This window comes from Leopardus geoffroyi, chromosome C1, assembly GCF_018350155.1.
Source record: "Leopardus geoffroyi isolate Oge1 chromosome C1, O.geoffroyi_Oge1_pat1.0, whole genome shotgun sequence".
NCBI lineage: Eukaryota > Metazoa > Chordata > Mammalia > Carnivora > Felidae > Leopardus > Leopardus geoffroyi.
Window position 1 is genome coordinate 79150008 of NC_059328.1, and position 17926 is coordinate 79167933.

Here is a 17926-nt window from a genome sequence, read left to right on the forward strand (position 1 = left end):
TTCTTCCAGAAGTTTTATGTTTTAGGTTTAATATTCAAGTCTTTAAACCTTTTTAAGTTGATTTTTGTCTACTTAAGATAGTGGTCTAGTTTCATTCTTTTGCATATGGCTGTTCAGTTAACCCAACACTGTTTATTAAAAAGACTGTCCTTTCCCTATTGTATGTTCTTGACTCCTTTGTTGTAAATTAATTTACCTTTATTTTGAGAGAGAGGGAGGGAGGGAGGGAGGCAGGGAGAGAATGAGGAGGGGAAGGGCAGAGAAAGAGGGAAAGAGAGAGAATCCCAAGCAGGCTGCATGCTGTCAGTGCAGAGCCCAATTCAGGGCTTGATCCCACGAACCGTGAGGTCATGACCTGAGCTGAAATCAAGAGTTGGACAACTGACTGAGCTACCCAAGCACACCATATGTCTGTTTTTAATGCCAGTACCATACTGTTTTGATTACTATGGTTTTATAATACAGTTTGAAATTAGGAAGTGTGATGCCTTCAGCTTTGTTTTACTTTCTCAAGATTACTTTAGCTATTTGGGGTCTTTTGTGGTTCCATACAAATTTTAGGATTGGTCTTTTGTTCTATAAAAAAAAATGCCATTGGGATTTTGATAGGGGTTGAATTAAATCTTTAGATTTAGGGGGCGCCTGGGTGGCGCAGTCGGTTAAGTGTCCGACTTCAGCCAGGTCACGATCTCGCGGTCCGTGAGTTCGAGCCCCGTGTCGGGCTCTGGGCTGATGGCTCAGAGCCTGGAGCCTGTTTCCGATTCTGTGTCTCCCTCTCTCTCTGCCCCTCCCCCGTTCATGCTCTGTCTCTCTCTGTCTCAAAAATAAATAAACGTTAAAAAATAAATAAATAAATAAATAAATAAATAAATAAATAAATAAATCTATCTTTAGATTTAGGTAGTACGGAGATTTTCACAGTATTAATTTTTCCAGTCCATGAACATGAACTATCTATTAATTTGTGTCTTCAGTTTCTTTCATCAGTGTCTTATAGTGTTTAGTGTACAAATCTTTCCCCTCCTCAAATTTATTCTTAGATATTTTATTCTTTTTGGGTCAATTATAAATGGGATTGTTTTCTTAATTTTCTTTCTGATCACTCCAGCTGTGTTTGATTAGAGTTTTCCTGGTATGACTTTTTTCATCCTTTTAGTCTGTATTTTTTATAGATAAAGTGAGTTTCTGATAGAGAGCATATAATTGGTTCTTGCTTTTATATTCTAACATTTTTTGCTCATTCAGTGGAATGTTTAGACACATTTAATGCAACTATTGGTCTTTTTTGGGTTTAAGTTTATCATCTTGGTATTTGTTTATTATTTATGCTAATGGCCTTTATTCATCTTTCCTGCCTTCTTTTAGATCAATTATATTTTAGTATTCTATTTTTTTTAAATCTTCACTATTGATTAGTTAACTATACTTCTTTACTTTCTTAGTGGTTGCCTTACTGGTTAATATATGTATCTTTAATTTATCATTGTCTGTCTTCAAATATGACTGGCTTCTGGCAGGAGGAATGACAGCAGAGAGAATTAGCTATCAAAGTGATTAGAGAGAATAGGGAAGAGAATGATGGTGTTATTAGCAGAGTGAATGCTAATTATGAGAGATGTTGATAAATATGTCATAAGTTCTCTTACATCAAAGAGTATAGAATTAATGATAGCCTAGAAAGTGAAATATTAGGGATATGGAGAATTGATAGGAAATGGCTACTTGTGCTGCCCTCAAAGAAGGCATAGTGCATCTCCACTTACTTCCATACCTCTGTGTGTTCTCATGCAGTCATATATATTATCCCTCTTTAAAGCACTCCTGAAAGCTCAGTTACTTTTAGGTGGGAATAGGTTTATATATTTATAGTGGAGAAAGTATATATTCAAACAACTACCTTTGATAACCCTCAGTAGTTTTAAAAAAGCATCACTGAATTCTCATGAGCTAGTTTAGAGTAGGAAGGATTCCCAGTTTTCAGCTTTTGAACTTGCATCTGTATACAATAAATAAAAATATGCTCTAGAGAAATTTTATGATTAAATTCAGTTTAAGGAAATAATGATTTTTTAACAATGATTTTTTTAAACAATGATTTTTTTTTTTTTGCATTGTTTTCTATCCGAAATACGGGGATTTTTATAGATGGAGAAGGACTCTTTTTGGTATTAAGGAATAGTCTGGAAAAGTGAGTGACTCAGAAGTTATTCCTACTTTGTTATGTACTTAATAATAGAAAGTATGTTACTTGCCATGTTCCTTCATTACCTTTTCCTTAAAGTACATCTCATTCTCTGTTCCCTTTAGTATTCTTTAGATAAGAAATTAAACTTTATTTATGATTAAATCTTTCAACATTGAAATAGGGTTTTTTCTGTAAGTTTTATACAGAGGAATTTTCCTTTTATGTTTGTCAGCAGAAAGAATAAAAGACCAAAATCAACATACTGTGAACAAGCAATATGAAAGAGAAAGGCAAAGACTTGCTTCTGGAATAGAAGAACTACGTACTAAGTTGATGCAAATAGAAGCTGAGAATTCTGATTTGAAGGTTAACATGGCCCACAGAACTAGTCAGTTTCAGCTGATACAAGAGGAACTGCTGGAGAAAGCTTCAAACTCTAGCAAACTTGAAAGTGAAGTAAGCTTGAATTAGCTGTTTATATGTACTAACTTTGGAGACAAAAAAAAAGGTAGAGTTTTGTAAAAGTTGTATGTGTAAGTCCAGATTTAAACATCAAAAGGAATTAATGGTACCACATCAGTTATAAATTATTTTAAAATTATATTGGGAAACCTTCTGTTAAAAGTAAGAAATTACTCTTTAGTGGCTAACAGGTCTCAGATATGGTGGAACTTGTATTGTATTGCAGTCTGTTATTTCTTCCAAGTATAAGTTAATATGGCCAGGGGCACTTGGGTGACTCAGGTTTAGCGTCCAACTTCAGCTTAGGTCATGATATTGTGGCTCGTGAATTTGAGCCCCACATCAGGCTCTGTGCTGACAGCTCGGAGCCTGAGCCTGCTTTGGATTCTGTCTGTCTGTCTGTCTGCCCCTCCCCTGCTGTGCTTGTTCTCTCTCTCTCTCTCTCAAAAAAAAAAAAAAAAAATGAACATTTAGGTTAATATGGCTAATACACATTTACAAGTAAAGAACTTGGGTTATATAATTGGAAGAAAAGGAGTGATAATAGAGGATTTTGATTGTTAGCAAACAGCAGAATCACCTAGGAAGCTGGTTAAACATGTAGATTTCTGGGTACTGTTCCAGTGATTCTGATTCAGTAGATTTAGTCCATGTAAATCTAAATTGTAGCCATTAGCTTACTTAGAAAATATCCTAGTACCCAGTGCTAATATCATCGTCAATGGGGAAAAACAGAGCTTTCCCCCTAAGGTCAAGAACAAGAGAGGAATGTCCATTCTCACTGCTGTTATTCAACATAGTATTGGAAGTCTTAGCTTCAGCAGTTAGACAACACAAAGAAATAAAAGGCATCCAAATCGGCCAGGAGGAGGTCATACTTTAACTCTTCACAGATGACATGGTACTCCGTATGGAAAACCCAAAAGATTCCACCAAACAACTGCTAGAACTGATCCATGAATTCAGCAAAGTGGCAAGATATAAAATCAATGCACAGAAATCGGTTGCATTCCTGTACATCAACAATGAAGCAACAAAAAGAGAAATCAAGGAATTGATCCCATTAACAATTGCACCAAAAACCAAAAAATACCTAGGAATAAAAATAACCAAACAGGTGAAAAATCTATAAACTGAAAACTATAGAAAGCTTATGAAAGAAATTGAAGAAGACACACAAAAAAATGGAAAAATATTCTATACTTCTAGATAGGAAGAACAAATATTGTTAAAATGTCAGTACTACCCAAAGTAATCTACATATTGAATGCAATACCTATCAAAATAACACTGGCGTTCTTCACAGAGCTAGAACAAACAATCCTAAAATTTGTATGGAACCAGAAAAGACTCCGAATAGCCAAAGAAATCTTGAAAAAGAAAACCAGAGCTGGAGGCATCACACTCCTGGACTTCAAGCTGTATTACAAAGCTGTAGTCATCAAGACAGTATGGTACTGGCACAAGAACAGACACTCAGATCAATGGAACAGAATAGAGAACCCAGAAATGGACCCACAAACGTATGGTCAACGAATCTTTGACAAAGCAGGAAACAATATCCAATAGAATAAAGACAGTCTCTTCAGCCAGTGGTCCTGGGAAACTGGACAGCGACATGCAGAAAAATGAACGTGGACCACTTTCTTACAACCATACACAAAAATAAACTCAAAATGGATGGAAGACCTAAATGTAAGACAGTAAGCCATCAAAATCCTCGAGGAGAAAGCAGGCAAAAACCTCTTTGATCTTGACCGCAGCAACTTCTTAACATGTCTCTAGAGGCAAGGGAAACAAAAGCAAAAATGAACTATTGGGATCTCATCAAAATAAAAAGCTTCTGCATAGTGAAGGAAACAATCAGCAAAACTAAAAGGCAACCGACAGAATGGGAGGAGATATTTGCAAACGACATAAAGGTTAGATAAAGGGTTAGTATCCAAAATCTATAAAGAACTTATCAAACTCAACACCAAAAAATAAAGAATCCAGTGAAGAAATGGGCAAACGACATGAATAGACACTTCTCCAAAGAAGACATCCAGGTGGCCAACCAAACATGAAAAAATGCTCAACATTACTCATCATCAGGGAGATACAAAGCAAAACCACAATGAGATACCACCTCACACCTGTCAGAATGGTTAACATTAACAAGTCAGTCAACAACAGATGTTGATGAGAATGTAGAGAAAGAGGATCTCTTTTGTACTGCTGGTGGGAATGCAAACTGGTGCAGCCACTCTGGAAAACACTATGGAGGCTCCTCAAAAAATTAAAAATAGAACTACCCTACGACCCAGCAACTGCACTGCTAGGAATTTACCTAAGGGATACAGGTATGCTGTTTTGAAGGGACACATGCACCCCAATGTTTATAGCAGCACTATCAACAATAGCCAAAGTATGGAAAGAGCTCAAGTATCCATTGACGGATGAATGGATAAAGAAAATGTGGTATGTATATGTATACAATGGAGTATTACTCGGCAATCAAAAAGAATGAAATCTTGCCATTTGCAACTACATGGATGGAACTAGAGGGTATTATGTTAAGCAAAATTAGTCAGAGGAAGAAAAATATCATATGACTTCACTCACATGAGGACTCTAAGATGCAAAACAGATGAACATAAGAGAAGGGAAACAAAAATAATATAAAAACAGGGAAGGGGACAAAAACATAAGAGATTCTTAAATATGGAGAACAAACAGAGGATTGCTGGAGGGATTGTGGGAGGGCTGATGGTCTCAATGGGTAAGAGGTATTGAGGAATCTACTCCTGAAATTATTGTTGCACTATATGCTAACTAACTTGGATGTAAATTAAAAAAATAAAATGAAATAAAATATCCTAGTACTGAGATTAATAACTTTTTAAATTACAAAATTAGCACAGTCTTGTTGAAAGTACAGAAAGGACAAAGAAGAAAATGCCATTAATAATTCTACCACCAGAAATAGCTACTATTAACATTTTTTTATACTAATTTCAATCTTAAATGCTACTTTTAAGAAATGGGTTAGGATGTAATCCTATTTGGACATAGGACTCAGAATTAAATTACTTATGTATTACATAGATGGAACACTCCCTGGTCTTTCCTTCACCATTTTTCTTCTAGATTGCCACTTATATTCTAAAGTAATTTTTAAAAATAATTTGTTTATTTCAATGTGTTTTCAGATGACAAAGAAATGTTCTCAACTTTTAACTCTAGAGAAACAGCTGGAAGAAAAAATAGTTGCTTATTCCTCTATTGCTGCAAAAAATGCAGAACTGGAACAGGAGCTTATGGTAAATATTACTGTGTGGTTACAAATTCACTGTGACTTTAATGCACTTGATTTGTGACAGCATGTTTGTTTTATTTTCATTGTTATACAGTATACCAAATAGGAAAGCATAAATTCTAGTAAATTCTTCTGATTATTTGTTTTTTGTTTCTATATTTTTAAATCAATAGGCTTATATATAGCAAGTTGTTATCTGTAATTTCTTATTTTTATTCTAGTAGAAGTGAAGGAAATAATGAACTTCTTTGATATGCTTTTCAATATTTTAAAATAGTTGAAGGTTTTCATTTTGACACAATTTTTTAAAATAACCATTTTGTCTTATGTATATGTTTAGATATTTTTGATGTTTGACATATTCACTATTGTGATTCTTAAAAAAATAGAGTACGACAGATTTAATGCTTAAGTGTTTTTATGTAAAACTTGTTCTCAGTTATATTCATTTTTTTTGTCTTTCCTAGTCTTTATTTTTTAATATGAAATTTATTGTCACATTGGTTTCCATACAACACCCAGTGCTCATCCCAACAGGTGCTCTCCTCAATGTCAGTTATATTCTTTTATTTTTATTTATTTATTTATTTATTTATTTATTTATTTATTTATTTATTTTTAATATATGAAATTTATTGTCAAATTGGTTTCCATACAACACCCAGTGCTCATCCCAAAAGGTGCCCTCCTCAATACCCATCACCCACCCTCCCCTCCCTCCCACCCCCATTAACCCTCAGTTTGTTCTCAGTTTTTAACAGTCTCTTATGCTTTGGCTCTCTCCCACTCTAACCTCTTTTTTTTTTTTTCAGTTATATTCTTTTAAAGTGTTTTTATATTTCTAGGAAAAGAATGAAAAGATAAGAAGTCTAGAAACCAATATCAATACAGAGCATGAGAAAATTTGTTTAGCTTTTGAAAAGGCCAAGAAAATTCATCTTGAACAGCATAAAGAAATGGAAAAGCAGATTGAAAGAGTAAGATATTATGTTTTCCATGTAGACATAATGTATGTTTAGAATATGAATGCTGAAAAGAACCTTAACATTACTAGCTCAACTTTTTTTTTTTTTTTGATAGATGAGGAAACAAAGACCTAGAAAAGTAAGTGGCAAGTAGTAGAATTAGCATCCCATTACTTCTAGATCATTTTACAATGCTTTCTTGTATAGTACTCTTGCCATTTCAGTTTTAATAATTATTTTTTGGCATGATTAAATTAAGAGTGATTTTGTAGACTCTGGTACACTAGACATAAAAATAGCTTGAAGACTGGTTGAGAGTAGAAGTGCTCTTACCATTGAGTTGAAATTAGAGTAAGAACAAGTTAAAGAAGAAGCTGTGAGACCAAAAACATAAGACTAAGTAAAAAATACATTATTTGATGGACTTAATAGTAGAATGGAACTAATAAGAGAAAAAAAATATGAGCTTGAAACAAAGAGCAACAGACATTACTCAGTCTGAGAAACAGGAAAAAAGATCAGAGCCTAAGGGACCTGTGCAATAATGTCAGAACTGGAACTCTATACCCATTAAAACAGTAACTCCCATTTTCTCCTCCTTTCACCCCCTAGCTACTGTCATTCTATTTTCTTCTGTCCCTATGATTTTGACTACCCTAAGTATCTCATATAAGTGAAATCATACAGTGTTTGTCTTTTTGTGACTGGCTTAATTCACTTAGCATAATATCCTAGAGGTTCATCCATGTTGTGGCGTACTGCAGAATTTGTTTCCTTTATAAGAATAATATTCTATTGTATGTATATACCACATTTTGCTCATCTATTTATCTGTCAATGGACGTTGATTGCTATGGCCAGAATTTCTAGTACTGTGTTGAATAGAAGTGAGAGGGGGCAGGGTGCCTGGGTGGCTCAGTTGGTTAAGTGTCAGACTTCAGCTCAGATCACAACCTCACGGTTTGTGAGTTTGAGCCCTGTGTCGGGCTCTGTGCTGACAACTCAGAGCCTAGAGCCTGCTTCAGATTCTGTGTCTCTCCTTTTGCAGCTCCCATGCTCATGCTCTGTATCTCAATATTAAATAAATGTTAAAAAAAAATAAAAACAAAAAAACAAAAACGAAGTGAGAGGGGACATCCTTGTTTTTTTCCTGATCTTAGAGGAAAAGCTTTCAGTCTTTCACCAATTGAGTAGGATGTTAGCTGTGGGTTTTCCTTTTTCTTTTTTTAGTGTTTGTTTATTTTTGAGGGGGGGGGGTGCAAGAATGGGGGAGGGGCAGAGAGAGAGAGACAGAGACACAGAATCCAAAGCAGGCTTCAGGCTCTTAGCTGTCATCACAGAGCCCCACGCAGGGCTCCAACTCACGACCTATGATATCATGACCTGAGCCGAAGTCGGACACTTAACTGACTGAACCACCCAGGTGCCCCGCTGTGGGTTTTCCATAAATGGCTTTTATTATATTAAGGTAGCTTTCTTTTATTCCTAGTTTGTTGAATGTTTTTCTCATGAAAGGGTTTTGAGTTTTGTCAACTTTTTTCCTGCATCAATTGAGATGATCATGTGTGGTTTTTTTCCTTCATTTTTTTGATATGGTACATTACATTGATTTTTTAAAATGTTTATTTATTTATTCTCAGAGAGAGAGAGAGAGAGAGAGAGCAATGAGCAGGGCAGGGGCAGAGAGAGAGAGAGAATCCTGAGCAGCCCTCGTGCTGTCTTCTGCACAGAGTCTGACGTGGGGCTTGATCTTATGAACCTGAGCCAAAATCCAGTTGGACGCCCAACCAACTGAGCCACCCAGGTGCCCCTGTTGATTGATTTGTGTATGTTGAACCATGCTTGCATTCCAGGAATAAATCCCACTTGATCATAGTGTGTTACCCCTTTTACTACACTGCTGAATTTGGATTATTAGTATTATGTTGATTTTGGCATTATAAGGGATATTGGTCTGTAGTTTTCCTTTAGTGTCTTTGTCTGGTTTTGGTATCAGGTTAAAACTGGTATCAGAATTAGTTAAGGAGTGTTCTCTCTTCCTTAATTTTTTTGGAAGAGTTTGAGAAAGATTGGTATTCTTTAAATTTTCACTGGTGAAATAATTCATTGAAACTATCAGGTTCAGGGCTTTTCTTTGTTAGGAGATTTTTGATTACTGATTTAACCTCTTTACCAGATATAGATCATTCAGATTATTTATTTTTGCATGGTGTAGTCTTTGTAGGTTTTGTATTTCTAGGAATTTGTCCATTTCATCTAGATTATTCTATTTGTGGGCATACAATTATTCATAATACTCTCTTATGATCTTTTTTCTTTCTGTATAATTGGCAGTAACATCCCCACTTTCGTTGCTGATTTTGGTAATTTGGACTCTCTGTTTTTTAATCTACTCAGCTAAAGATTTGTCAATTTTGCTTATTTTTCCCAAGAACCAACTTTTCGTTTTGATATTCTTTATTCTTTTTCTGTTCTCCATTTTGTTGATATTTACTGTAATCTTTATTATTTCCTTCCTTCAAGTAGCTTTGGGTTTAATTTATTCTTTTTCTGATTCCTTATGTTTTTGTTTTTGTTTTTTTTTTGTTTTAATTTTTTTTTTTCAACGTTTATTTATTTTTGGGACAGAGAGAGACAGAGCATGAACGGGGGAGGGGCAGAGAGAGAGGGAGACACAGAATCGGAAACAGGCTCCAGGTTCTGAGCCATCAGCCCAGAGCCCGACGCGGGGCTCGAACTCACGGACCGTGAGATCGTGACCTGGCTGAAGTCGGACGCTTAACCGACTGCGCCACCCAGGCGCCCCGATTCCTTATGTTTTGAAGTTAAGTTATTGACTTGAAATCTTTTTTGATTTTTAATGTAAACATTTATAGCTATAAATTTACCCATTAGCACCACTTTTGCTGGGTCTCTTAAGTTTTGGCAAGTTGTGTTTTTGTTTTCATTTGTCTCCTAAGTGTCTTCTAATTTCTCTTGTGAATTCTTTGATTCATTCGTTGTTTAAAAATCTGTTTAATTAATGCCACAATTTTGTGACTTTTTAAATTTTCCTTTCATTATTCACTTCTAATTTCATCTGGTTGTGGGTTGGAGAATATACTTTGTATGATATCTGTCCTTTTAAATTTGTTGAGACTTCAATTTGTGGCCTAACATGGTCTATCCTGCAAAATGTCCCCTGCACACTTGAGGAGAATGTATATTTTGGTTTGGGGTAGAGTGTTCTGTATATGTCTATTAGATCTAGTTTATTGTGTTAAATCCTCTGTTTCCTGATTAATGTTCTGTCTGGTCTTCTATTATTGTGAGTGGGGTATTGAAGTCCAACTGTTTTTTTAGAACTCTGTTTTTCCCTTCAATTCTGTCAATTTTTGCCTCATATATTTTAATGATCTGTCATTACATGAGTAAATTTTATAGTTGTTATATCTCACTACTGTTTTGAATCTTTTAGTAATATGTAATGTCTTTCTTTGTCTCTTATAACCTTTTCTGATTTAAAGTCTATTTTGTCTTATATTTGTGTAGGTACTCCTGCTCTCTTTTATTATTTGCATGGAGTATCTTTTTCCATCCTTTCACTTCTAACATGTTTGCATCTTTGGATCTTAAGTGAGTCTCTTGTAGACAGCATATACAGTTGACACTTGGACAACATGAGTTTGAACTGCATGGATCCATTTATTTGTGGATTTTTTTATAGCAGTACTGTAAATGTATTTCGCTTCCTTATGATTTTTTTAATAACATTTTTCCCTGGCTTACTTTAAGAATACATGTAACATGTAAGATACATGTAAGATACATGTAACACACAAAATATGTGTTAATCAACTGTTTACATTATTGGTAAGGCTTTGATTAACAGTAGGCTATTAGTAGTTACATTTTTATGGAGTCAAAAATTATACACAGATTTTTTTTTTTTTTTTTAATGTTTATTTTTGAGATGGAGACAAGAGTGCAAGCAGGGGAGTGGCAGAGAGAGAGGCAGACACAGAATCCGAAGCAGGCTCCAGGCTCTGAGCTGCCAGCTTGGAGCCCAACGCAGAGCTCGAACTCACATGCTGTGAGATCATGACCTGAGCAGAAGTTGGACGCTCAACTGACTGAGCCACCCAGTCACCCAGAAGTTATACACACATTTTTTACTGCACAGGGGAGCAGGCCTCCTAACCCTATATTGTTCAAGGGTCAGCTGTAGTTGGATCATGTGTTATTATCCATTCTGCCAGTCTCTGTCTTTTGATTGGAGAGTTTAATCCATTTACATTTAAAGTAAATACTGATAGGGGGTGTTTTACTTTTGTCATCATGTTATTTGTTTTCTATATGCTTTATAGTTATTTTGTCGTTTCTTTCCTACATTACTATATTTTTTTTAATTTAGTTCATTTTTTTGTAGTGAAATTTTAAAATTCTTTTATTTCCTTTTTTGAATTTTGTATTGCTATTTTTTTGGTGTGGTTGTCATGAGTATTACATTTAACAATCTAAAGTTACATTATTCTAATTTGAATTTGTACCAGCCTGACTTAAGTAACATACACAAACTCAGTTCTTTTACAGCTCCATTTTCACCTCTTTCTATTGTTGATGTCACAGAATTACTTCTTTACATATTGTGTACCCTAAAACATAAGCTAATGATTCTTTCAAATGCATTAGTCTTTTAAATTACGTAGAAGAGGGGCGCCTGGGTGGCTCAGTTGGTTAAGTGGCCGACTTCGGCTCAGGTCATGATCTCGCTGTCCGTGAGTTCAAGCCCCGTGTCAGGCTCTGTGCTGACAGCTCAGAGCCTGGAGCCTGTTTCAGATTCTGTGTCTCCCTCTCTCTGACCCTCCCCCGTTCATGCTCTGTCTCTGTCTCAAAAATAAATAAACGTTAAAAAAAAAGTTTTTAAATTATGTAGAAGAGTTGTAATTACAAGTCAAATTTATACTAATACTAGTTTTTACACTAATTTTTTTAATCCTTTTTTATAATTTTTTTAAAGCTTATTTCTGAGAGAGAAAGAGTATGAGCTGGGGAGGGGCAGATACAGAGGGAGAGAGAGAGAGAGAGGCTCCGCACTGTCAGCACAGAATTAACACAGGGCTCACACTCACAAACTGTGAGATCATGACTGAGTTGAAATCAAGAGTCAGATGCTTAATGACTGAGCCACCCAGGCTCATCCCTAATTGTTTTTTTTCTTTAAATATATTAGTCTCTTAAATTCTATAGAAAACAAAAAATGCAATTATAAACCACTGTTGGAGTAATACTAGCTTTTATAATTGCCCATGCAGTTATCTTTATTGAGATTTTTATTTCTCCATATGGCTTTGAATTACTGTCTAGTGTCCTTTCATTTCACTTTGTAGAACTCCCTTGAGCATTTCTGGTGAGGTGTATCTAGTGGTCACAAACTCCCTCAGCATTTATTTCTCTGGGGATGTCTTAATTTCTGCCTCAAAAGGACAGTTTTGCCAGATAATAGGATTCTTGGTGGACATTTTGTTTTTTGGTTGTTTTTTTTTTCAATATATCAACATACTGTCTTTGGGCTTCCAAAGTTTCTGATGAGATCTGCTTGTAAGGTTATTGTGGATCCTTTATATGTGATTATTCACTTATCTCTTGCTGCTTTCTAGATTCTTTGTCTTTTGAGAGTTTGATTATAATGTGTCTTGGTGTTCCCTTTAAGTTCCTCTTTCTTGGAGTTGAGATTTTTGGATGTTTATATCCATATCTTTCATTAAATTTAGACATTTTCAGTCATTATTTCTTCAAATATTCTTAATGTCCCTTTTTCTCTTTCTTCTCCTCCCATGATCTGTGTTTAGGTCCACTTGATGGTGTCCTAACTGGTCCTTTAGGCTCTGTTCACTTTTCTTCCATCTTTATTTGTTCTCCCTCTAATTTGTTGTTTGATTATTTTCATTTGAATGTTTTCACAGTTCCTTGGTTTTTATATTTTGTATTTAGCTTTGTTCTGCCATGTTTTCATTATATATGTGTACATGTGTTTATATATATGTATATATCACATACATAATTTTTTACATGTGTGTGTAATATACACATATTCATATACACATATCAGTAATCTCCTATTTTGTCTTCACAAAAGTCTTTTGAAAGTTTGATAACACCAATTATTATTATTATTTTTTTTTTTTTTTTTTTTTTTTTTTTTTTTATAATTTTGTTTTTCAACGTTTATTTATTTTTGGGACAGAGAGAGACAGAGCATGAACGGGGGAGGGGCAGAGAGAGAGGGAGACACAGAATCGGAAACAGGCTCCAGGCTCTGAGCCATCAGCCCAGAGCCCGACGCGGGGCTCGAACTCACAGACTGCGAGATCGTGACCTGGCTGAAGTCGGACGCTTAACCGACTGCGCCACCCAGGCGCCCCTATAACACCAATTATTGATGAAGTTGTGGGAGTGAGAATCTTACATGTTTCTTTTTTTTTTTAATTTTTTTAAATGTTTGTGTATTTTTGAGATAGAGGGAGAGACACTGTGTGAGTGGGGGAGGGGCAGAGAGACAGAAAAAGACAGACAGAATCCGAAGCAGGCTCCAGTCTCTGAACTGTCAGCACAGAGCCCAATGCGGGGCTGGAACTCAGTAGCCATGAGATCATGACCTCAGCCAAAGTTGGACACTCACCTGACTGAGCCACCCAGGCACCCCAAGAATCTTATGTATTTCTAATCAAAGCATAAATTTAGATGCACTTTGAAGAGAAATATCTAATGAAATTGGAAATGTGGAAAGTCCACTTCTAGGTGGTCTATTCTAAAGAAACTAATACATGTACATAAAGAGACATGTACACAGGATGTTTTGTAACATTGTTGTGATGGTGAAAAATAGAATATCAGACTGTTCTTGAGTAGAAGACAAGCTGTAGTTTGTTGTTACAGTGGAGTACTGTACCATTATAAAAAGCAATGAACTAGGGGTGCCTGGGTGGCTCACTTGGGTAAGCTTTCAACTCTTGATTTCACCTTAGGTCAGGATCTCATGGTTCATGGGATCAGGCCCTACATCAGGCTCTGCACTGACAGCACGGATTCTGCTTGGGATTCTCTCTCCCACCCTCTCTGCTTCTCCCAACCTTGTGTGCACACACTTTATCTTTCTCAAAGTAAATAAACTTAAAAAAAAAAACAAAAACAATGAACTAGATCCACATATGCATGCATGGATAAATATCCAGGGATAATTAGCTAAACAATATTGAGTGAAAAAACCAAGTTGCTAAAACTTGCAGAAGTATTGATATTGTTTATGTAAATTTTCAAAACAGAAACACATTACATATTGTTCATAGACCTACATATGTAGTAAAAGCACAAAAAACATGTGTGAGAAACATACCAGAGAGTGATAGACCAATTTCAGTAGTAGAGTTGACCTTCCAATAACATAGGGGTTAGGGGCACCAACCCCCTGCACAGTCAAAAATTTGGATTCAACTTTTGACTCTCACAAAATTTGCTAACAGCCTAATCTTGACCAGAAACCTTACTGAAAACAAAATAGTCAGCTAACTCATATTTTGTAGGTTACAGGTATTGTATAATGTATTCTTAACAATCAAGCCAGAGAAAAGAAAATGTTATTAAGAAAATCATAAGGAAGAGGAAAAATGCATTTATAGTCCTATACTGTAAAAAATCCTCGTATAAGTCAACCTGTGCAGTTCAAACCTATGTTGGTCAAAGGTCAACTGTATTGATGAGGGAGGAAATCAGCTGTATTGATGAGGAATAAGACCTGGCCATGTGATTTCATTTCTTCTCTCAAGGGAGAGAAACTGAAGGAAATTTGGCAAAATGCAAAAATCTATGTAATTTCAGTAGTAATTTAACATATGAATATTGTATTCTTTTCTATATATTTAAAATGTTTCTTAATTTTTAAAAAATTATATGAAATTAATAGATCCTGTTTTTACATTTAGCTTGAATCTCAACTAGAGAAAAAAGACCAACAGTTTAAAGAACAAGAAAAGACTATGTCCATTTTGCAGCAAGATATAATATGTAAACAACATCATCTTGAATCACTAGACAGACTCTTCACGGAAAGCAAAGGGGTAAAATCATCTTTGTAAAAGTGTTCTTTAAAAGCTAATACTTTGTTTCTGTAACCTGCCTTTAATTCTAATTAAATCAATTGCTTAACAGCCCAATAGTAATGCTAAAATTAAAATATTTATACATGTACTTATATTTTTGCTACCAATCTGTGTGTTTTCAGGAAATGGAAAAGGAAAACATTAAGAAAGATGAAGCTCTGAGAGCATTACAGAACCAAGTATCTGAAGAAACAATCAAGGCTAGTATGCTAAATTTTTAAACTTTATTCTTAAATGGAGACATTCCTGTAAGCTTTTTTACTTTTCTCTATAAATTGTAAAAATTATTCAGATAAAAATTAGCAGGTAGAGATTTTACCTGACTCAGTGAACTTAGTTTCTGTAAATATATTTTCTTCAGTGTGAATTATGATCTTAATTATTTGATTGTTGGTAATCTGTTTGTGGAGTCTCTAACCCCCCCCCTTTTTTTTGCCTTAAGAAAGATTACTTTTTTAACAGTACTTATTATTAACAGTACTTATTTTAACAGTACTGCTTATTAACATTACCAGTAAAGAATTAACAGAGAAAGTGAAGGGAGATCAATCTACAAGTAGTCCAGTTTTGCTTCTTTTTTACCAGTTCTGCTACAAGATTAATTAGGGGATAAAATTTGAATTTTTAGATAAAATACAGTTTTTGACTAGTCTGTCTTCACGGTTAAAAGCATGGGCTTTGGAGCTAAATTGACTTGATTTTGAATGCTTAGTAGTTGACTTTAACCCTCGCTGGGTTATTAAAGCTCTTTGAACTTTAACTTTTTCATCTGTAAAATACGGATAACAGTATTCTGGAAGAGGGTCACATGTGAAAAGTAAATGAAATGAAGTACATATAATGCTTAGCGTATACTCAGTTATTCAAAGTTTGATAAGTAATTACTATATATTCAGTATTTTTCCTTTGCATTTTTAGTGTTAAAAATAGGTCCAAACATGCTGATGTTATTCTGTCATATATGGCTTGAATATAAAGGATATTTTAAAAATCCAGTGTTATTTTTGACCAGTATTCTGTTTTTAATCCATTTTGTGACCCAGTATGCCCATGTAAACACAATAGTATGTTTATCCATAACTTTCATATAGTATTCTCCAAAACTTGTAACATATAATGCCATATCCATTCATTTCCTCATGTAAAAGTAACCTCTAAGATCATTAACATGAAAAAGTTGTAAGCATGAAATAATTTCATTAAATAAAATCTATATTGCCACTTCTGTTTTTAATTAAATGACCTAACACATCTAGCCAATCATCTAGTAATTTATTTCCATGTGTTAATAACCAGATATTAAAATCAATAAGAGAATAAATTATCATATTGGGTTTTATTCCCTTAATAGCTTTAATAGGTTTGATGTTATTCGGGCAAATGTCAAAATGAGGAAAAAATATAGAAGCAATGTTCCTATCACTATACCAAATTTGACATACTGGATATTTGTAGCAACAACAGGATATTTGAAATCTAGTTCTCTTCTTACTGATTATATCATTACTACCTTCCTTTTTTGACTTTTGGCCATGTGCCTGTACATACGTTAATTTGTTCTTTGCATAAAAAATTTTGGATTTTGTTTTTAAAATAACCAATCGAAGGTTATATTCTTATAATCAGTAAATTCTTGAAAAATGCAATCAATCCAACTGTTAACAAAGGAAATACAAAGATAACTAATGAAATCATAGAATTATGAATTTTCTGCCTGTAGTGTAGGAAAGTTATAAGAATCAATTTAAAGTTATATCACCTATAAAATATGATTAATGAGAACTAGAAGATTGATGGGAAAATTCTGAATAGGTAACAAGAAACCAATAAATTAAAGCAATTACGTTACCTGCTGTTAAATAAAAAATTGAGAAGGTGCTTATTAGATTTAGGGATTTTGTTTATTTGTTTTCTCTTGATTGCTTTTATATTCCACTCGAATTTTTTTTTTTTTTCCCAAGGAAAGTCAGAACTGGAAACAAATAAACAACAAAAAAAGAACTTAGCTGCTTTTGTTTAAGAAAGTTAGACTAGAGGGGCGCCTGGGTGGCTTAGTCGGTTGAGCATCCGACTTCGGCTCAGGTTGTGATCTGGTGGTTTGTGGGTTTGAGCCCCGCATTTGGCTGTATGCTGTCAGCACAGGGCCTGTTTCAGATCCTCTGTCTCCCTCTTCCACCTTAATATTTAAACTTGCATCTCCTCTGAGCAGAAACTTTCTCCTACATCTGTACAGCACTTTTACATACCAGAGAAAGTAAAAATTAATCAGCAACATCATTCAACACATAGTCTGTACTGAAATTTTTCTGATTATTTAAAATTGTTCTTTATAGCCTTCTACTCAAAGCATGGTCTATGGACCAGCAGCATCAACATCACCTAGGAACTTGTGAACAGAATTTCATCTGTGCCCCAGACCTCCTGAACAGAATTGGGACTAAGGTGAAGCAAGTGAGTTGCTTCTGGTGCACAACTTAACGAGATGCTTACTCTCAGGGTTATGTAAGTGGAGGGCTGGTGCTTGGCATGACCCTGAGAGTTAGTGCCTCCTTAAATTTTGAACACATGTCTCCTGTCTTACCCTAATCCTGGCCCTTCTACTGAATCTTAATCTGTATTTGAGTAGGGTGCCCAGGTGATTTGTATGCCCATTAAAACCTTGAGAAACACTACTTCAGCTTGTTCTTTTTCTTTTTCCAATCTAGGATTCAATTATAATTACATGTTATGTCTGGCACTTTAGATTTCCTTAAACTCACTTACTCCTTCTATTCTTCCTGATACTGAATCTTCTGAGAAGTGTAGGTCAGCTAGAATACCACATGAGTTATATTGTGCTCTTCTATTGCTTCCCATCTGAAAGCACATGTCAGACCAC

The 17926-nt window shown here is 34.8% G+C and overlaps 1 protein-coding gene across 9 annotated transcripts in view; it reads left to right on the forward strand.

The window, feature by feature from the left end:
* CCDC18 (coiled-coil domain containing 18) overlaps positions 1 to 17926 on the forward strand; it is a 116844-nt gene that overhangs the window by 37174 nt on the left and 61744 nt on the right. For 7 of the 9 annotated variants that reach the window (XM_045478314.1, XM_045478319.1, XM_045478317.1 and 4 more), the window contains 5 exons: positions 2418 to 2641; positions 5839 to 5949; positions 6791 to 6922; positions 14872 to 15006; positions 15171 to 15248. In XM_045478314.1, coding sequence (XP_045334270.1) covers positions 2418 to 2641; positions 5839 to 5949; positions 6791 to 6922; positions 14872 to 15006; positions 15171 to 15248 — 680 coding nt within the window. The remainder of the gene's footprint in view (positions 1 to 2417; positions 2642 to 5838; positions 5950 to 6790; positions 6923 to 14871; positions 15007 to 15170; positions 15249 to 17926) is intronic. The other 2 variants (XM_045478316.1, XM_045478318.1) reach the window with 1 other exon arrangement.